The sequence below is a fragment of the Salvelinus sp. IW2-2015 genome, linkage group LG13 (genome assembly GCF_002910315.2).
Source record: "Salvelinus sp. IW2-2015 linkage group LG13, ASM291031v2, whole genome shotgun sequence".
Lineage (NCBI taxonomy): Eukaryota > Metazoa > Chordata > Actinopteri > Salmoniformes > Salmonidae > Salvelinus > Salvelinus sp. IW2-2015.
In genome coordinates, this window is record NC_036853.1 from 39257090 (window position 1) to 39279258 (window position 22169).

General features: G+C 42.5%; 1 protein-coding gene across 1 annotated transcript in view; it reads right to left on the reverse strand.

The window, feature by feature from the left end:
- Positions 1 to 18155, reverse strand: part of LOC111971243 (rho guanine nucleotide exchange factor 18-like) — a 49556-nt gene extending 31401 nt beyond the window's left edge. Inside the window, exons 1-8 of the mRNA XM_070446002.1 lie at positions 18096 to 18155; positions 10679 to 10815; positions 10148 to 10615; positions 9202 to 9314; positions 8413 to 8553; positions 7858 to 8108; positions 1050 to 1172; positions 723 to 840 (exon numbers count right to left, since the gene is read on the reverse strand). Of these exons, the coding sequence (XP_070302103.1) occupies positions 723 to 840; positions 1050 to 1172; positions 7858 to 8108; positions 8413 to 8553; positions 9202 to 9314; positions 10148 to 10615; positions 10679 to 10815; positions 18096 to 18155 (1411 nt within the window). The remainder of the gene's footprint in view (positions 1 to 722; positions 841 to 1049; positions 1173 to 7857; positions 8109 to 8412; positions 8554 to 9201; positions 9315 to 10147; positions 10616 to 10678; positions 10816 to 18095) is intronic.
- Between the last annotated feature and the right edge of the window lie 4014 nt (positions 18156 to 22169).

Here is a 22169-nt window from a genome sequence, read left to right on the forward strand (position 1 = left end):
TCAAATGATGTCAATTAGCCTATCAGAAGCATCTAAAGCCATGACATAATTTTCTGGAATTTTCCAAGCTGTTTAAAGGCACAGTCAACTTAGTGTATGTAAACTTCTGACCCACTGGAATTGTGATACACAAAAATAATCTGTCTGTAAACAATTGTTCGAAAAATTACTTGCCATGCACAAAGTAGATGTCCTAACCGACTTGCCAAAACTATAGTTTGTTAACAATACATTTGTGGAGTGGTTGAAAAACAAATTTTAATGACTCCAACCTAAGTGTATGTAAACTTCCGACTTCAACTGTACTTTCCTTAACCCTAAAATATGCCTAAATAATATAAGATCAGAGTATTATATTTATTTTATTTAAATATACAAGCTGGTGCTGAAACGGAGACGAAGAGATGGCATTCTTTCATTGACCCATATATTCTGAACTAGTTCTCTCGCTGTATTCTATTGAGTCTGTCGACAAAATTCTAATTCAAGCTACACCATATTTAAAGGGATGGCTTAAGACAAATGTACTGAAAACCACAAGAAAATCTGTTGGCCAGCAAGTGGGAGGGGGGGTTCAGCGGTTTAATTAAATGTATTCAGAGCGCAAGGTAGCCACACCTGCAGAGCACGTTACGCGACTGAATAAGGTAAGTCTGAATACCAAATACTGAGAAGTGGGTAGGAAAGACATAAATTCCTAAGTTAGGATCGGGTCTCCTTACCTTCTGTGTTCTGCACAATGCGTTCCACCAGCACTGGGTACTTCGTGATGCGCTGTGTCACCAGGAGAATACACTCTGTCACTCCTAATCTTCTCACAATTGACAAATTGTTGATTTTCTGGAAGAAAAAGCTACATATTTTATACACAGTTCATAGACCATGTAGTGTAATCTATAAATATTTCTGGTTACAAACAATAGCTGAATGTGGAAAAAGTCTCATATCATCTTAAATGGCCCACTGTCATTAATGTTCCTTTAAGTTAGCACATGGTGGATTGGACAGGATTTGTCAATGTCTCTATTATTGTAGAACCAAAAACTTACCCGTATGAGGTTTTGGAACTTCTTGTTGTGCAGCTGCTCCTTGTAGTAGCTGACAGCCTCTGTGTGGCGGCTACAGAAATCACCGTAGCTCTCCTTCATCCGCTCCCCTATCTCACCTGAAAACTGGAGAGGAGGATGAGAACAGTCTCAGTATTGTTGGTCTTCCAGGGCTCCTCTGATCACCTTTCACTGCCAAGTTTTTAATTGTAGGGATTTTTTATAAAGAGGTAGACAGATAGTAGGGGCATAGACTGAGTGGCTGAGACGGGGCTCGAACCCCCATCGCCAGGGGAGCAAATGCGATCCGGAGTTGGCAGCTCAGGCTTTGCTTACACAGGCAGCCAATTCGGATATTTTGCCACCAATTGGTCTTTGACAAATGATCAGACAACTTGCACATAATTGGGAAAAAGATCAGAATTGGGTACCTGTGTCAACATAGCCTTTGACCACTACACCAGACTCCGGCACTTTCTGACAGGTTCACTGAGTGCACAAAACATTAGGAACACCTTCCTAATATTAAATTGCACCCCCTTTTGCCCTTAGAACAGCCTCAATTTGTCGGGGCATAGACTAGAGGTATTGAAAGCGTTCCACAGGGATTGTGGCCCATGTTGACTCCAATGCTTCCCACAGTTGTGTGAAGTTGACTGGATGTCCTTAGGGCGGTGGACTATTATTGATACACACAGGTAACTGTGCATGAAAAACACAGCATTGTTGCAGTTCTTGATACCCTCAAACCGGTGCGCCTGGCACCTACTACCATAACCCATTCAAAGGCACTTAATTCTATTGTGTTGCCCATTCACCCTCTAAAAATGGCACACATACACAATCCATGTCTCAATTGTCTCAAGGCTTAAAAATCCTTATTTAACCTGTCTCCCCCCCTTCTTCTACACTGACTGAAGTGGATTTATCAAGTGATATCAATAAGGGATCATAGCTTTAACCTGGATTCACCTGGTCAGTCTGTCATTTAAAGAGCAGGTGTTTTTAATGTTTGGTATACTCAGTGTATATCTTATTTTCACTTATAAAAGGGAAGGGGGCAGAGAGCGGAAGACAGTTATGTGCGAAAATTACAAACTTTGTTCTGCACATACGCTGTATGAGCCTTAAACCTGCACATTTCCACTGTCTGTTTCTCATATTAGAAGAAGCCAGAGTTTTTCCTCTTGTTTCTGAGTAACTTAGTCACGCAGCCAAAGACAGTGCTATGTGAGAGTGACCTGTTTTTGGTCCATCCTGTTCCTTTCGTATCTTTCAAGGGCACAGCTGTGTGGAGATATTAAGAGAACAGAGGCTAGCTTGAGAAGCAGCGACAATTCTATCAGCAGAAAGGAGTAACAAAACTGGCGTTATGACTTGTTTGTAGGCTCTCTCACACCTGCTAAACTGCCACGTAGACAAAGGTTATAGAAGTTGAGACACAACTCTTTTTCTTTGGGCTCTTAACGCTGCACTGTTGAGTGGACTGTTATCTGCTCCAGATTTGCAAATAGTATTATAAAAAGTTGTTATTTTGAAGAATCTGCAGTCTCTTCCTTTCTGGTTAGAATTTCCACGACAATTCTTGATGACAAGGATGGGCTGGCTAACTCCGCTTGCTGATCGTTCCCGGAGACACAGAGGTTAACTGTGCATAGGGGCTACGTTAGATGTGGCTCAGGGAGCTCACACTCCACTCAAAGGAGCAGAAGGGACCCCGCCTCGGACCCGGCAGAGAGCGTCAGTGGATGGATACGCCATCCCGAACAGACAAAATACATTTAAGGGTAAGACAGATTTTCTTTCAAACATCATAGAAAATCCTGTTCTGGGAACAGYTTGTGCACATGAGGTCTTTGTTGGAGCAAAGACACCCCTAGCTGTAAACTTTGTTGTAGAGTTATTTCTGATAGGGGAAGTCCTAGAATATTTAATTAGGAACTCTGTTGGAACAGATATCATTAATTAAAGGAGAAATTCTGGGACGAGTTTCCCTGTTGGAGCAGGGACATCTCTGACTAGGATCCTTGTAGGAGCAGGGATAACCTGGATGATGGGTGAGTTTTCACTGTGTGTGAAGAAGACCTTGTCTTAATGACAAGGATGGRTCTACTGTGTGTGGAGAAAGCCCTGTTTTATAAGAGGTATTCCTGGGTAAATGAGCATTAGTTGGCAAAGTACTTAATTAATATTAATTGATATGCCATGGTTTGCAATCATCAGATGTAAATGCATGAGTTATGTGGTTCCAGGACAGGGAAAGTAGCCACCCTTTGCCTTGATGACAGCTTTGCACACTCTTGACATTCTCTCAACCATCTTCACTGGGAATGCTTTTCCAACAGTCTTGAAGGAGATCCCACATATGCTGAGCACTTGTTGGCTGCTTTTCCTTCACTCTGTGGTCCGACTCATCCCAAACCATCTCAATTTGGTTGAGGTCGGGATTGTGGAGGCCAGGTCATCTGATGCAGCACTCCATCACTCTCCTCCTTGGTAAATAGCCCTTTACACAGCCTGGAGGTGTGTTGGGTCATTGTCCTGTTGAAAAACAAATGATAGTCTCACAAAGACACAGCGGTTGGAACCAAAAGTCTCAAATTTGGAGATAATGTCCATTGCCAGTTTAATGTCTTGGCCCAAGCAAGTCTCTTCTTCTTATTGGTGTCCTTTGGTAGTGGTTTCTTTGCAGCAATTTGACCATGAAGGCCTGATTCACACAGTCTCCTCTGAACAGTTGATGTTGAGATGTGTCTGTTACTTGAACTCTGAATAATTTATTTGGGCTGCAATTTCTGAGGATGGTAACTCCAATGAACTTATCCTCTGCAGCAGAGGTAACTCTGGGTCTTCCATTCCTGTGGCGATCCTTATGAGAGCCTGTTTCATCATAGCACTGAATGGTTTTTGCGACTGGATTGATTGGCCTTCGTGTCTTAAAGTAGTGATGGACTGTTGTTTCTCTTTGCTTATTTGAGATGTTCTTGCCATAATATGAACTTAGCCGTATTTGGCAAAAGACCATCTTCTGTATACCCCCACCTACCTTGTCACAACACAACTGATTGGCTCAAACGCATTAAGAAATAAAGTAATTCCACAAATTAACTTTTAAGAAGGCACACCTGTTAATTGAATTGCATTCCAGGTGACTACCTCATGAAACTGGTTGAGAGAATACCAAGAGTGTGCAAAGCTGTCATCAAGGCAAAGGGTGACTACTTGGAAGAATCTCAAATATAAACAAATCAAAATACATTTGAACACTTCTGTTACTACATGATTCCATATGTGTTTTTTCATAGTTTTGATGTTTTCACTATTATTCTACAATGCAGAAAATAGTAAACATAAAGAAAAACCCTTTAATGAGTAGGTGTTCTAAAACTTTTGACCGGTAGTGTACTTGGGGAAATAATTGCTTATGTGCATAAAACACATACACCATTTTGTATAGGGGGAAATACTATATGGGTACAGAATTCTAAATGACATAAAGACATAAACAAATATTTTGATGGCGAAGAAATGCCCCCTTTTGAGTTAACCCATAATATATTTTAAGAAAGGAAGAAGTTCCTAACTAAATATGATTTGTTTTGTGTTTGTATAGACAGAGTTTCACAATGGGAGCCAAGAGCAGCAGGGGAGAAACTTGTCTGCCTGACACGCTGACCGGACCGGTGAAGGTAATGGTGGATAAGTGGGGCAGGGACATTCTGGAACAGGTACCGCTCTGGCACAAGCTAGCAGGCTTTCCCTTGAAAGGTACATTTAGTGAAGTTTTGCAAGCACAATGTAGAAAGAAGTTACAGGACTTAGAAGAAACCAAGAAAGGCAAGGCAAGTAGAATAGACTGGGTAGATTTTAGGAAATGGGAAAGAGAAGCAGAGAAGGGCAGACGAGAAAATTAAAGGAATAATGGTGAATGATAAAAGGAGAAACAAGGACTTTCCACCTCCCTATTATACCTCTGTATCCACTGCACCAGCACCCACCCTGGTTGTCCAACAGCAGCCTGCTTAGCCGCCTCCCCCACCGCAGCTCTACCCCGAAACAAGACCTGATACAACTGAAGGACTGTCAGACCCCTACGAGGCAGCCCCAGAGCAGTAGGAACCTGTTCTGCACACCACCTACAATGACTCCCATTTCACTAGAGGACTACAGGCATAGATTGGAGAACTGTTTCCGCAAACACAGTGGCATCAGAACAGCAACCGATGACTACAACAGCCTCTTGAAGGCAGCCCTAATGAATGGACTTTTGCCAGCCCTTGGTGAACAGGATAAGACGACCTGCATTGGCTGGGAAACTACAACCCTACAGACGGTCATTGAACACTGTAAACACGCTGAGAGGCAGCAACTGTCTCAAGAAGATAAGACGATACAGAGAATGGAAAAGGAGGAGTGCACAGCTGGCATTCTCAAAAATAGGGCCAACAGGCTCAGGGACAACCTCCAAAAAGATTGACAGAGAGGAAAAGGAAGAGGTAGAAGAGGAGGGGGAGACGGTGCGGACTGGCTGGACGACAATAATGCAACCATAATGCTATAATTGTGGAAAGAGTGGACATTTTGCAAAAGACTGCAAGAACGGATTGGGAGGGGGAGGTAACTGGAGAACAGGACCGCCACCGAAAACGACCCTTTACAACCCACACAGAGACTGACGCGAGGATGAGACAGTTGACTAGAGGTCGACCGATTATGACTTTTCAACGCTGACACCGATTTATTGGCGGACCAAAAAAGACGATACCGATTTTTAATAATAATGACTATTACAACAATACTGAATTAACTTTTATTTTAACTTAATATAATACATAATTAAAATCAATTTAGTCTCAAATAAATAATGAAACCTGTTCAATTTGGTTTAAATAATGCAAAAACACAGTGTTGGAGAAGAAAGTAAAAGTGCAATATGTGCCATGTAAAAGAAAGCTAACGTTTAAGTTCCTTGCTCAGAACATGAGAACATATGAAAGCTGGTGGTTCCTTTTAACATGAGTCTTCAATATTCCCAGTTAAGAAGTTTTAGGTTGTAGTTATTATAGGAATTATAGGACTATTTCTCTCTATACCATTTGTATTTCATATACCTTTTGACTATTGGATGTTCTCATAGGCACTATAGTATTGCCAGCCTAATCTCGGGAGTTCATAGGCTTGAAGTCATAAACAGCGCTGAGCTTCAAGCATTGCAAAGAGCTGCTGGCAAACGCAGGAAAGTGCTGTTTGAATGAATGCTTATGAGCCTGCTGCTGCCTACCACCGCTCAGTCAGACTGCTCTATCAAATCATAGACTTAATTATAGTACAAAACACACAGAAATACGAGCATTAGGTCATTAATATGGTCAAATCCGGAAACTATCATTTCGAAAACAAAACATTTATTCTTCCAGTGACAGACGGAACCGTTCTGTATTTTATCTAATGGGTGGCATCCCTAAGTTTAAGTATTGCTGTTACATTGCACAACCTTCAATGTTATGTCATAATTATGTAAAATTCTGTCAAATTAATTACGGCCCTTGTTAGGAAGAATTGGTCTTCATACAGTTTACAACGAGCCAGGCGGCCCAAACTGCTGCATATATCCTGACTCTGCTTGCACAGAACGCAGAACGCATGTTAGCAGGCAATATTAACTAAATATGCAGGTTCTAAAAAATATACTTGTGTATTGATTTTAAGAAAGGCATTGATGTTCATGGTTAGGTACACATTGCTTTTTTTTCCYCGAATGCGCTTGTTAAATCATCACCCGTTTGGCGAAGTAGGCTGTGATTCGATGATAAATTAACAGGCACCGCATTGATTATATGCAACGCAGGACAAGCTAGATAACTACACTTGGTTGATGATATTACTAGTTTAACTAGTGATTATATTAAGATTGTTTTTATAAGTTTAATGCTAGCTAGCCACTTACCTTGGCTCCTTGCTGCACTCGCGTAACAGGTGGTCAGCCTGCCACACAGTCTCCTCGTGGAGTGCAATGTAATCGGTGTCCAAAAATGCKGATTTACCGATTGTTATGAAAACTTGAAATCGGCCCTAATTAAATCGGCCATGCCAATTAATCGGTCGACCTCTACAGTTGACACCCCTGGACAGCATTTAAAGATTATTTCAAGCCCCCGTAAGGAGCCAATGGTTCGTCTCTTCGTCAATGGTGAGTCAATTGAATTTCTAGTAGAAACTGGCGCTGCAATGTCTGTCTTAAATTCTAAAACTATGTCCAATCCTCCCATGTCAAATGAATCACTCTTGTTTCTGAGTAACTTGGTCATGCGGACAAAGACAAAGGGCCATCTGAGAGTGATCAGTTCTTGGTCCATCCTGTTCTTTTCATGTCTTTCACGGGCACAGCTGTGTGGAGATATTAAGAGAACAGAGGCTAGCTTGAGCAGCAGCACCTAGATATCAGCTAGAAAGGAGTAACAAAACTGCGCGTAATGTTCCCATCACGCTCTCAAACACCTGCTAAACTGCCACGTAGACAAACGTTATAAAAGATGAGACCCAACTCTTGTTCGTTGGGCTTTTAACGCTGCAACATTGGGTGGATTGTTAATTGCTCCAGATGAGCAAATCTTGTAATAAAGTTGTTGTTTGAATAATCTAGTCTTTCTCTTCCTTTTGATTAGAATTTCCAGTCAAGGTAATTGGGATACAGCATCTACATTTATTTTTCTTTACCTGCAAATACGGGAAAAATACAAGTCATTGTGTACGTAAGATAGACTGAATTAGAGAAAGTGTGTGTAACACTGTGTGTGTGGTGTCTCTCTACCTGTGCGGTGAGGATGTCAGCGAGTCTCTGTATGTTGTAGTTCTTGTCGCTGCCGGGCTGCGTGGCGTCTCGGCGCCGCTCTTTGAGGTGGGACAGGAAGTGTGTGTGTAGCTCCAGTAGGCTCTCCAGGCGCGGGAACAGACAGTCCAGACACCGCTCATCCATCTGCAGGTGCTCTTTCAGCTCCCTCACGTACACACGCAACATGATCTTCAGGGTCCGTACGTGATGCATCTCTGTCTGCATCAACTCTGTTGGGATAAATAGACAGAATGACTGACAGAACCTGAAAGAGGGGGTTCAACATCTAATTAGCCTTTTACAGTAATTTGCTTTCCTCCACCGGACTCCTTTATTGATTGTAGAGCCAGACAGAGATAGATGGAACAATTGACATTCAAAAAGAGTTGAGCTTCTCATAATTCACCTTCTAATCCTCAACTTAACCACAGATATAACTAGAAAATCACATTGAAAGCCTACATAAAACACGACAAATATAACAAGATGTATAAGACATCAAAAGACAACAAAGATAGTGTATGACAAACTGACCGTAGATGACGTCTTGTCTCTTGACCATCTCCTTGGTGTGTTTCTTCAGGTACTGTTGGTCCACAGCCAGGCTCCATGACTCCACATCCAAGTCCTGGGCATCTGACTCCAGATCAGCTTGAACCGCAGAGTAGTATGCGTCTGGGGGAGGGGAGGGGCATGGAACAGGTTGAGGCTGGCTGCAGCAGTGTGACTGTATGCTTGTGTAGCACAACTCCAATGTATTTCTAATGCATTCAATAGGTGATGTTCGTTAAAGTCACATCACATGATTTAGCAATATGTGCAACTAAATGCTAAAATAATAATCCTACGCTATGACCACTAACACATACTGATCTCCCGTAGTCGGGGTGGATGACTGTTTCTGTCTTGCTACTGTAGCAGCACTAGCTACTTCACTGCTAGACAACCTGGGATAATCATGCAGTCTCTTCGCCACACTCCAGCTTAATGAAACTGGGTGAGGTCCCATCTCTCTCCCAACAGCCCACGCTCTCTATATGCCAGCCACATAACCCGTCTCATAACCTAGGATAACAAATAGGGTTGCACAACCTTCCTCCTGGAGAGCTACCCTCCTGAAGGCTTTCTCTCCAACCCTAATCTAGCACACCTGATTCTACTAATTGGCTGCTCAATAGAACTTTGATTAGCTGAATCGTGTTAGTTACAACAGGGTTGGAGCAAAAGCCTGCACACTCAGTAGTGATTGTCCACTGCGGCTGTACGGTACTCGCTCTCATGTATCTAAGCTCTAAAGAGCAGCTCCCTCTCTAACCCACTCACCCTCTACGATGATGGAGTCAGTGGTGGAAGGGGTCAGGGACACCGCATACTCGTTGAAGCGCTTGATCCCGAAGCGGAGGCTGTCCATCTCGTCCATGTCCCCTGGGAGGGATCTGAAAGAGGAGCGCCACAGGTCCAGAGTGGCATACATACTGAGAGACTACAAGACTACTATACACTAACACTACAGACACAGCTACAATACAGACGTCCTGAATGACATGCTGGACTGAGATGTTACAACTACAACAAGACACACTAACACCAACACCCCCCCCCCCTGGCATAGGAGAAAGATACAGCTACACTACACTAAAATGACATACATACTGTACATGCTGAGATACTACACAGACACTACTCAACCACAGGAGACAAAGACACAGCTACACTACAGCTAGACTGTCATATATGCTGAGAGAGACTATACTACCACAGATGGCAAAGACACAGCTACACACCTCCCGCAACCTGCCTGCCTGCCTGCAAGATGCCCTGTCTACGACAGCACTATGATAGCACTGGCTGTTTTAAGCTCTGTCTCAACTCAAATCAAAGAACTGCAAAATTCACTTGACAGTTAGCTGCAGCATGTCACCTATTAATAACACATCACAGACATGTAGAAAAAGTTAAAGCCAAAACCAGCTTTTTAGCTGGAAGGAAATAATGTATAAATAGCCTAGATTTACATGCACCACAACCACCAGAAAGGTCAAATTAATTTGCTTAAAAACTAACATTAAATTCACAAATTAAATGATATAGAGCAGTGGTATAGAGTCTATACAGACGATATAGGGCAGTGGTATAGTCTATAACTACAGTCTATTATGACAATGGTATAGCCTACATAGTGGCGGTCAATACACTGCTATTGACCAGCGGCTAGCTTATGTAGCCTGCTGACTGATTGGTCAGGTGGCTAGCTGTTGTTAGTACTAACCCAGAGCTGCTGTTGTGGTTGTGGTTGAGGTTGAGGCTGGATGCAGCAGTGTGACTGTTGCTGGAGGAAGAGCTGCTGGAGGCAGCAGGCTGAGCACTGGGTCTCCGTGGGCTGAGGGTCATGTCTGGGACTTGCGGCGAGCCGGAGGGGCCCTCAGGAGCCAGCGAGGACTTGTCCCGCTCCCTCAGGGCTGGGAAAAGACGAGAGAAGGATGAGAGATGGCAAAAGCGCTGCTTGCCCCAGTAACGCTGCAGCCAGAAGCGAGGCAGAGAACCCTGCAGGAAGTGACAGGTGAGGTGGTCTCTGTGCATCAGCACCCGGACCCCCAGACGGCCAGACAGACCCCAGGAGGGCCCCCAGACATTGACCCTACTCCGGGCAGGTCTGGCCCGACCAACCCCCTTGTTAACCTCTAGCTCCATAGTGTCGGTCTGTCTCGCAGGAGTAGAGGTGATGCTGCTGCTCGCACTATAGTCACGGAGACCGATACACACATGGCTTTATATGCCCACCCGACTCTTGATTAAGTACATTCTAGAGAGCACACATGCCCGTTTCTTTTTCTCTCTCTCGTTTTTTCTACATCTCTCTCGCTCTCTCTTCTCTTCTCTTCCCTTCCCCTCTCCCTCCTCCACCTCTGTTTCCAGCGGGGGCAGGGCTGGGGTGGGCTGTGTGATAATAGGCAGAGATCAACAAGTAGGAGGGGAGATGAGAACACAGGCGTCTGTCAGTCAGAGTCCTGCTGCTCTTCAGATGACTACCGCTACTGAGGATGAGCAACGTAGACTCAACCCTCACCTGCTAGACTGCTGCTACTGAGGATGAGCAGTGTAGCTTCAGCCATCACCCACCAGACTGCTGCTACTGAGGATGGGCAGTGTAGCTTCAGCACTTATCCACCAGGCTGCTACTAATGAGGTTGAGCAGTGTAGCTTCGGCACTTATCCACCAGGCTGCTACTAATGAGGATGAGCAGTGTAGCTTCAGCCCTCATCCACCAGACTGCTGCAACTGAGGATGAGCAGTTTAACATCTGGGTGATTCTCATGAAACTGGCATTTGACAAAAAAGAAACATTTTCCACCATAATTCCTCTTGGATCACTAAGATTAGGATCTGCATGTATCTATTTCATAATTATTATGTAGTATATTAATCAGATATTATGCATTTGACCAACATTTCTACAACTACCAATGCAAAAAATATAATTTCCACAGTTTTTGAAGTCCAAAAAAGTTAGAAACAAATAATGTATAATAAAAAAAAAAAAACATTGCTCACCTAATGAAAAGGCCTGAGTTACACATAACACTGAAACAAATATATACTGAACCAAAATATAAATGCAACATGAAACAATTTCAAAGATTTCACTGAGTTACAGTTAATAAAAAGACATCAGTCAATTGACATAAATTAATTAGGCCCTAATCTATGGATTTCACATGACTTGAAATGCAGAAATGAATCTGTTGGTCACAGATACCTTTAGAAAAAAGTAGGAGCGTGGATCAGAAAACCACTCAGTATCTGGTGTGATCCCCATTTGCCTAGCGCGACTCATCTCCTTCACATAGAATTGAACAGCCTGTTGATTGTGGCCTGTGGAATGTTGATTGTGGCCCACTCTCCTTCAATGGCTGTGCAAAGTTCCTGGATATCCAGAGCATTCCAAACATGCTCAATGGTTGGCGTAGTTACACGTGGTCTGTGGTTGTGAGGCCGGTTGGAAATACTGCCAAATTCTCTAAAATGACGTAGAGAAATTAACATTAAATTCTGGCAACATCTCTGGTGGACATTCCTGCAGTCAGCATGCCAATTGCATGCTCCTTCAACTTGAGGCATCTGAGGCATTGTGTTGTGTGACAAAACTGTACATTTTAGAGTGGCCAGCACAAGGTGCACCTATGTAATGATCATGCTGTTAGGTGGATGGATTATCTTGGCAAAGGAGAAATGCTCACGAACAAGGATGTAAAACTTGCTAAATAAGTTTTTTGTGCATCCTCATTCTGAAGGCATACAGTGCATTCGGAAAGAATTCAGACCACCTTCCTGATTAACGTTCTTCTCCCCAGATCACTCTGTTTGGCCGGGTGGCCATCTCTAGGAGAGTTTTGATGGTTCCAAACTTCTTCCATTTAAGAATGATGGAGGTCACTGTGTTCTTGGGGACCTTCAATGCTGCATAAATGTTTTGGTACCATTCCCTAGCTCTGTGCCTCAACACAATCCTCTCGGAGCTCTACGGGACATTCTTTCGACCTCCTGGCTTGGTTTTTGCTCTGACATGCACTGTCAACTGTGGTATCTTATGTAGACAGGTGTGCCTTTCCAAATCATGTCCAATCAACTGAATTTACCACAAGTGGACCCTAGAAATATCTCAAGGATGATCAATGGAAACAGGATGTACCTGAGCTCAATTTCTAATCTAATAGCGAAGGGTCTGAATACTCATGTAAATAAAGTATCTGTTTTTTTTCTTCTTTTTTTTCTCTTCTAAAAAACTGTTTTCGCTTTGTCATTATGGAGTATTGTGTGTGTAGATTGATGAGGAAAACATTTATTTAATACATTTTAGCATAAGGATATAACGTAACAAATTGTGGAAAAAGGGAAGGTGTCTGAATACTTTCCGAATGCACTGAATATGTGAAGAAATTATATTAACTTGTGCTCATCTAAGGACTTCTCTCAGTGTTGCATCATGAGTAGGCTTGCACATTTTGGGGAATATTCAGAGGTGGAAACTTTTCGTGGGAATTAACGGAAATATATTGGAATATATGGGAATTAACGGAAATATATGCAAAGTAATAATACCATTCAAATGTAGATGTTTTTTGCATTGGATATATTTACCAAATCATATGGAGACAGAAACATAAACCTTTTACTTTATCATAAGTAGACATAATTGCAAATTATTAAATCCTTCCAATAGAAATAAAAATAATGTAGTTACGAATTGAACTTTAAATAAATGAGTTGACTCTTCACATGGGATGATTTCTCTGAACAACAAAAGAAAGGAAATATTGAATGATCCCAATGATCCATCGTATCTCCCAAAAACGTTTTCAACATACATCTGTAAAATGATAGTCTAGAAACTAAAGCTTTGGTTTTCTTCCTCTCAGGCTTCCATGTCTTCGCCCTGGACCTCCTCAATGTTCACCTCTTGAACATCAGACTCTGAGGCCTCATCTTCAGTGTCACTTTCCAATCTTGTTGAGGATGGCTCGTTGTCAGGCTCAAAAAGCCTCAGATTTGCCCGGACGGCCACCAATTTTCAACCCTTGTGTTGGTCAGCCTGTTGCATGCTTTGATGTGTGTGTTCCCAAGTTGTGCTCTGAGGCGGCTGATGTTGGTGGGATTTGGAGGATGATGGAGGCAACAGGGGAAAATCTCTTCCACCAGGTGGCTGATGAGATATGTTGGCACAACTGCCATATTGAATCTCCATCCCAAAGCCCTTGCTTGGAAGTGTACTTCGCCAGACTGCTAAGAACCTTGCCCTCATCCAGGCTAAGGTGGCGAGACACGTTAGTGATGACACCATAGGCCTTGTTGATCTCTGCACCAGACAGGATGCTCTTGCCAGCATAATTGGGGTCCAACATGTACGCTGCGGCGTGTATGGGCTTCAGGTAAAAGTACTAACGCTTTTTGATGTATTCAGAACTGCAGTTTTCTCTGCTTGCACCAATAGTGAAGTGGGCAGGGCAGTACGGATTTCTTCTCTTACATCTGCAAGCAGAGTCTGAACATCAGACAGGATGGCATTGACTCCATCAATCCGTGCAATGGCTACTGCTATAGGTTTCAGGAGTTTCAGGCTGCTTACCACTCTCTCCCAAAATACATCATCCAGGAGGATCCTCTTGATGGGGCTGTCCATATTGGCAGACTGTGATATGGGCATTTATTGGAGAGATTCCTTCCCCTCCAGGAGACTGTCAAACACGATGACAACACCACCCCGATGGGTGTTGCTGGGCAGCTTCAATGTGGTGCTCTTATTCTTCTCACTTTGCTTGGTGAGGTAGATTGCTGCTATAACTTGATGACCCTTCACATACCTAACCATTGCCTTGGCTCGCTTGTCGTGTATCCATTGTTTTCAGTGCCATGATGTCCTTAATGAGCAGATTAAATGCATGAGCAGCACAGCCAATGGATGTGATGTGAGGGTAGGACTCCTCCACTTTAGACAAAGCAGCCTTCAAGTTCGCAGCATTGTCTGTCACCAGTGCAAATACCTTCTGTGGTCCAAGGTCATTGACGACTGCCTTCAGCTCATCTGCAATGTAGAGACCGGTGTGTCTGTTGTCCCTTGTGTCTGTGCTCTTGTAGAATACTGGTTGAGGGGTGGAGATGATGTAGTTAATTATTCCTTTCCCACAAACATTCGACCACCCATCAGAGATGATTGCAACACAGTCTGCTTTCTCTATGATTTGCTTGACCTTCATTTGAACTCTGTTGAACTCGGCATCCAGCAAATTAGTAGATAAAGCATGTCAGGTTGGAGGGGTGTATGCTGGGAGAAGAACATTCATAAATCTCTTCCAATACACATTGCCTGTGAGCATCAGAGGTGAACCAGTTGCATACACAGCTCGAGTAAGACAATCAGCATTTCTCTGACTACGTTCCTCCTCCATTGAGTGAAAAAAGCTTCTGATTCCAGGAGGACCATGAGCTGTTGTTATCAATAAGGTGAATGATTCATCATTTTCACCTCAAATAGAAGTAGCACTTTCAGTAAAAATATAAAAAGTGTGATGCAAAACACATCATCACACTTGTGCTCCATCTTGAAAATGTAACTGCTGACATGCACACTTTTAAGGACCATATCAACCGAGGCCAAATACTAATAAAGAAAACAACAAAACAAAAAATATATAGTCTTTAATATCATTTGGTTTTCTCAATTGACTGCCTAACCTGGTTTACCAACTACTTCTCTGATAGAGTTCAGTGGGTCAAATCGGAGGGCCTGTTGTCCGGACCTCTGGCAGTCTCTATGGGGGTGACACAGGGTTCAATCCTCGGGCCGACTCTCTTCTCTATATACATCAATGATGTTGCTCTTGCTGCTGGTGATTCTCTGATACACCTCTACGCAGACGACACCATTCTGTATACTTCTGGCCCCTCCTTGGACACTGTGTTAACTAACCTCCAGACGAGCTTCAATGCCATACAACTCTCCTTCCGTGGCCTCCAACTGCTCTTAAACGCAAGTAAAACTAAATGCATGCTATTCAACCGATCACTGCCCGCACCTGCTCGCCCGTCCAGCATCACTACTCTGGACGGCTCTGACTTAGAATACGTGGACAACTACAAATACCTAGGTGTCTGGTTAGACTGTAAACTCTCCTTCCAGACTCACATTAGCATCTCCAATCCAAAATTAAATCTAGAATCGGCTTCCTATATCGCAACAAAGCATCCTTCACTCATGCTGCCAAACATACCCTCGTAAAACTAACCATCCTACCGATCCTCGACTTCGGTGATGTCATCTATAAAATAGCCTCCAACACTCTACTCAACAAACTGGATGCAGTCTATCACAGTGCCATCCGTTTTGTACAAAGCCCCATACACTACCCACTATTGCGACCTGTACGCTCTCGTTGGTTGGCCCTCGCTTCATACTCGTCACCAAACCCACTGGCTACAGGTTATCTACAAGTCTCTGCTAGGTAAAGCCCTGCCTTATCTCAGCTCACTGGTCACCATAGCAGCACCCACTCGTAGCACGCGCTCCAGCAAGTATATCTCACTGGTCACCCCCAAAGCCAATTCCTCCTTTGGTCGTCTTTCCTTCCAGTTCTCTGCTGCCAATGACTGGAACGAACTACAAAACTCTCTGAAGCTGGAGACTCTTATCTCCCTCACTAGCTGTCAGAGCAGCTCACAGATCACTGCACCTGCACATAGCCCATCTGTAAACAGCCCATCTATCTACCTACCTCATCCCCATAATGTATTTATTTATTTATCTTGCTCCTTTGCACCCCAGTATCTCTACTTGCACATTCATCTTTTGCACATCTACCATTCCAGTGTTGAATTGCTATATTGTAATTACTTCGCCACCATGGCTTATTTATTGCCTTAACTCCCTTATCTTACCTCATTTGCACTCACTGTATATAGACTTTTTGTTTTCTTTTGTTCTACTGTATTATTGACTGTATGTTTTGTTTATTCCATATGTAACTCTGTGTTGTTGTATGTGTCGAATTGCTATGCTTTATCTTGGCCAGGTTGCAGTTGCAAATGAGAACTTGTTCTCAACTAGCCTACCTGGTTAAATAAAGGTTAAATAAAAAATAAAAAATAATAAAGAAATAATAAAGTGATCCTTTAAGGGACAAAAAAAGAAAACATTTCAACTCATCAACTAAACATGATGACTAAACGTGTAACTGTCATGCAATATTTCATGGGAGGTCCTTCCAAACAAAAAGGAGTAAACAACAACACTAGCCCTGTGGCAACTAGAAGGTTCCAGGTTTAATGGGAATGGTCTAATATACTGTAGATGCCTGGTTCCCTGGAGACGCGATCTTCACTTCCTTATCACCTCTAGAGACTGTCGGCTTGCTTGCTTGCTCATTGGTCACACACACACCTTCTCTATCTCACTCTCACAAACTGTGGCTTGTATTTTCCTCACTTTGCAGGTAGAAAAGAAAACTGACTCATTAGCTAGGTTTCCATCCAATTGGCGACAGATTTTCATTCAATATTAAAAAATCTGCACAAAAGCAATATGCGCATTTTCACAGCTGAGATGTCTTTCCATCAAATTGATTTCTTGCGGATAAAAGTTGTGCGTGATAAAAGTTGTGCACATAAACATAATTTTGCGATAAAATTCCCATGCACCGAATACAAAATACAAGTTAAATGGGTTTCTATCGCATTCAACTCTACTGATTGTTTTGTCACAAAAAATGTTAACTTTATACAGCGAATGTGCCCATTCTCAAATTGACACGTGGGCTCCAGCCAACAGCTCACAGATACAGTGCGGATATAGACTACATGATGAGATTATTTTGGTCAAAAGAGCAAGTATTTTTTACTTGTCAAACGGCAGCCAAGCATCGATCATCATTTCACCATAAATAAGACCCTCGATATTTATTGGAAAGGAGTATCAAGCTCATTACTTTGTACTTTCGCCACCCTGTGAAGTTCATGATCATATTTCATCTCTAGCCTAATAAACTGCATGCTTTCCCGAGTCGTAGTGCGAGGACCACACAACATAGTTTGGTTTGATAATTAATTTTAAAGACAAAAAGATCCGACCTTGTCTAGCGTATTTTGTTTTGTCAACATTTGGTAAGTTTACAGACAAATTAGCTGTTTCCATCAGGCCTGTCGTGACATGTACTTTACTCGCACAAAAAGGTTGGATGGAAAGCTGGTTTGAGTCCCAATTACCTTGACCATCTTCCTCTTCCTCCTTCCGGGGTTTTAAAAAGGATAGTGCGGGCATTGAAGAAAACACCAGAGCCTTCCACTGCAAAGAGAGAAGATTTATAAAAGTGCTAATATGATCTAGACCTATTAATAAATGTTACCTTTATTTTACCAACAATAATTGACAGCGGTAACTTGCCTATGTAGTCTGAACGTTTAACCTAATGACTCCAGAACCAATACAATTTAATCAGAATTCCTTCTGGGGTTTAGTGATTTACTGTTTCCCCACATTTCTTTAAAAGTTTCTGTTTTAAGTTTTTCTTCTGACAAGGATTCAAGAACTCCCACTTTTGTAATCTCGAATATGAAGGAAAACTTGAAGCTTTATTAACTTTTACTTCAGTGAAAAAAGCCCCTGCCTGGCTGCCTGTCATTAGCGGTCACCATAACAACCTTGGCACTCCACTAATCCACCTCCCACTGGAGCCTGGATGAGGAGCTGCAGGACACCTTTAATTTGACTCTCAGGGACCAGTAACATCCTTATCCACTCCTTCTTTACTCCATCTCTTTTCCTTCTTCCTTGTCCATCTCCTCTCTTCCCTCTTACTCTCTTTTCCTCCTTGTTGTTGTCACCCCTGATTCCTCCTTCATCACTTACTACCCTGTCCCTTCCCTCCTCCTCCTCTCCCTGGCATCCATAGACAAAAACAGGGATCGGCTCAACTGACCAATCACAGGGCAGCATGGTGAAGGTAAGCAAACAGAGACTAACAGTCTGCATCCGAACCAGTATAAGACATGTCCTGGAGACCACACATTTGCCATGTCGAGGAGGAGAGATAATGGGGAGATGGGGAAGAGGGTATGGGGGCTGAAGGCTTTGATGTCCCATTTAGATGACACTTGACAGGCTATATAAGGACTGAAGTAAAGATAGAGACAGTGGAGGGTATGGAATAAGACCATGAGATAGAGATCATGTTGATGGGTTTCTCTGTCTATTAAAGATGGAACATCTACATTATGTGTGTGATCATTCCAGTGTTTCACCTGTGAAGGTCAAAGTGTGTGTGTGTGTCAATTTTCCTCACCTAGGTTATGTGATGCTGTTGCAGAGGTCCAATGCAGACAATCTTTCTATGAGGAGAAAAACATGGGATTATCTAACAGTGGAAAAAACTGACCAGGATAAATTGGAGAGAGAGTGAGAACATTTTTACTGATTGCAAAGCACATGATATTGGCCAAATCAGTTCAATAATTGTCTCTAGTCTAGACACATTGGTTTATTGGTTAGAAGTGCTCTGTGACTCTGTAGGGTGAGCATACATGCGGGCAGAGATCATTAGAACACATACCGTGGGGAATAGCACAAGGACGCTGTCATTGGCGCCCGTTCAAAAAACCTTGTTTAAGAAAGTGGATATTTGTCTAATCGGTCATAATTTATGTGTTCTAACAAGCCCACAATGTGGTTACTAAAATCTGAATTTTATAGATTGGCCTGTTTTTGCTGCATAATATTTAGAAGTGGTCCTTTTTCGGGTTTAGATTTTATTTTTGTTAACCCGCTAACTCCCATTCAGTTAAGATGGTAGCATAGCTAGCCTGAAATTGGTGTTGGAAGTTAGGTGTAAACCAGTTGATTGGTGAAGATGACATGAACATGTATTGGGGATGACATCCATATAAGCATTATACTCTGTTTTTTTATCCCAACATAGTGTAAAATACCCTGGCTACACTGCTCGCTCCACGTGCACTTCGCGTTGCAAAATAAATTTAAAAATCTATGTTATTAAATTATTGCACCCACAATGCTCGCACGCATCACTGAGCGTCTGCGATGCCAAGTGCTAAAATAGAACTCCTTTCTATTTCTGACGCAGATCGTGCTGCAAGTCCTGCCTCTCCCATCTCCTCATTGGTTTATAGAAGCAGGTACCCACGTGCCATCTCCTCATTGGTTATACCCACGTGGGTGATTGAAAGACGAACTGTGTTGCCGGTTGTCGTGTTAATACTATGAAAGTTTAGATGCCAATCACAATATAAATTCAAAGATGAAAAAGCCTGGAAGGAGAGATGACTAGAAACGATTGACCGRTTTATGTGTGGATTAATTGTCGGAGTAGAGGACCTTGTGCATTTCAGGTAAAATATCAACCTACTGTTTATATCCCAGGACAAATTAACTAGCAACAGCAAGCTAGCTAAATAGGACACGCGACGTGTCCGGTCTGGTCAGCATGTTACTTATGTCTACGTGACGCCTGCATCGGGTGTTAATGAAAGTCATAATGAGCATAGTTTATATTTATATTCATTAAATCTCAACCATAAATGTTAGAAACGTACAACTTTTTCAGTGCAAGCAGACATTCCGATATAGCCACCTTGAGCTATAGCGTAGCCTACGGCTTGTATATTTCCTTTTATCGAAAATGGCCAAGAAAAGATGATGCCCAATCTATAGATAATCTGTCTTTCCCTCAACACCTCATGGCATGGTATGTGTCACGACATCCACCGAAGTCGGCTCCTCTCCTTGTTCGGGCGGCATTCGACGTCACCGGCCTTCTAGCCATCACCGCTCCATTTGTCATTGTTCCATTTGTTTTGTCTTGTTCCCCGCACACCTGGTTTAAATTTCCTAATCACATTGTATTAATATATTCCTCTGTTCCCCCCCATGTCCTTGTGTGGAATTGTTTTAGTTACATGTTCAATGTGCCGCGCCAGGCTGGTTATTTCCCCCCATGGGTATTCTTGTGTAACCCATGGGAGGTTGGATTATTACGTTGTTTTGTGACGCTATTTTGCGCATTTCTCTTTTGCTTTTTGGCTGGAGGTTTGACGCTGTTGCGTCCGTTTGTTGTGCTTCTGCCCAAATAAAGAGTGCGCCTGATCACAACTCTCTGCTCTCCTGCACCTGTATACAGATCTAAATGTTGTTAGCCAATCACAGACTGTGTTGTTACCAGTTCCACACCAGACAACCAATAAGAGTTGTGTCCACGGCTTTCAGAGGAGTTCATAGGTGCCATTCGGAATCCTTGGGATGTCCCTACCTCTATCAAGTATACATGTAAATTGGTTAAATGTTGTGTTAGTTTAGGGTTTAGGGTAAGGACGTCACAAGGAACCCGGATTGCAGTGACCGTTCATAGAGTGAGAGACTGGCACGATATTTGAGAGCTCGGCCGACACAGACATTCACAGACATTCATCCCCAGTTTTAGCGCAAATTTGCAAGCAGGCAAAGGAACCTATGTGTGCTGAGGCATGTGTGATCACTCAACATTGACAGGACCAACACAAAAGACATGCTTGGTACTCCCAGAGTGGCGCAGCGGTCTAAGGCACTGCATCTCAGTGGTAGAGGCATCACTACAGACCCTGGTTCGTTTCCAGGTGGTAGCACAACTGGCCGTGATTGGGAGTCCCATAGCGCAGCGCACAATTGGCCCAGCGTCGTCCAGGTTAGGGTTTGGCCGGGGTACGTCGTCATTGTAAATAAGAATTTGTTCTTAACTGACTTGCCTAGTTAATAAAAGTTAAATAAAAAAAGCATGCAAACAAAAGATGACGTGTCTAACTTGCAATTATTAGGAGACTAGATACACTGCTGCTATTGCTGCTATATTGACCCCCCTATTTGTTTTGTACACTGCTGCTACTCGCTGTTTATCTATGCATAGTCACTTCACCCCTACTTACATGGACAAATTACCTCAACTAAACTGTACCCCGCCACACTGACTCGGTACCGGTACCCCCTGTATATAGCCTCGTTATTGTTATTGTGTTACTTTTTATTGTTATTATTATTCGTTTTTACTTTAGTTTATTTGGTAAATATTTTCTTAAACTCTTCTTGAACTGCACTGTTGGTTAAGGGCTTGTAAGTAAGCATTTCACAGTAATACTTGTTGTATTCGGCGCGTGTGACAAATAAAGTTTGATTTGATTTGAAATAGCTAATCCTGGCTACCAATGTTCTAGTATTAATTTATTGAGGCAAGCAGATCAGAGATGTCAAGGTGGTATTCAAGCATATGCCATGTGTATGTGACACACATATGTATGGTCATATTTTTTATGTTATATTTTGCCTCCCAGGTATTTGCATTTAATGTATATATATAATTATTGCCGCTAGGGGAGCTGTGCAGTCAATGAAGTGAGTTAGTGAGGTATTTAACATTTCTTATTCATTATGGAGAATGACTAGTAATGAAAACGAACGTTTCTCCGTCTCATTATTTTACCCTACTAATTCAGGTATGTAACGTGCAAAAATGCAATATGACTCAAAATATTGAGGCAACATGGTTAATTACATAGGCCCTGAGTTTGGAGATGTTTGAAGACAGTTTTAACTGAGTGAAAAACTGGTTGGTATTTTCCCCATTGTAGGTAAATTGATGGAGTTAGCCTAGATTGCTAATGGTTTACATGAACGAGAAGGGATTAACATGGCGTCCAAACTTTCTGTACTTTTTTTTCAACGTTTTAGATTCAATTGGTTTTATTTTCCATGAACAAAGGC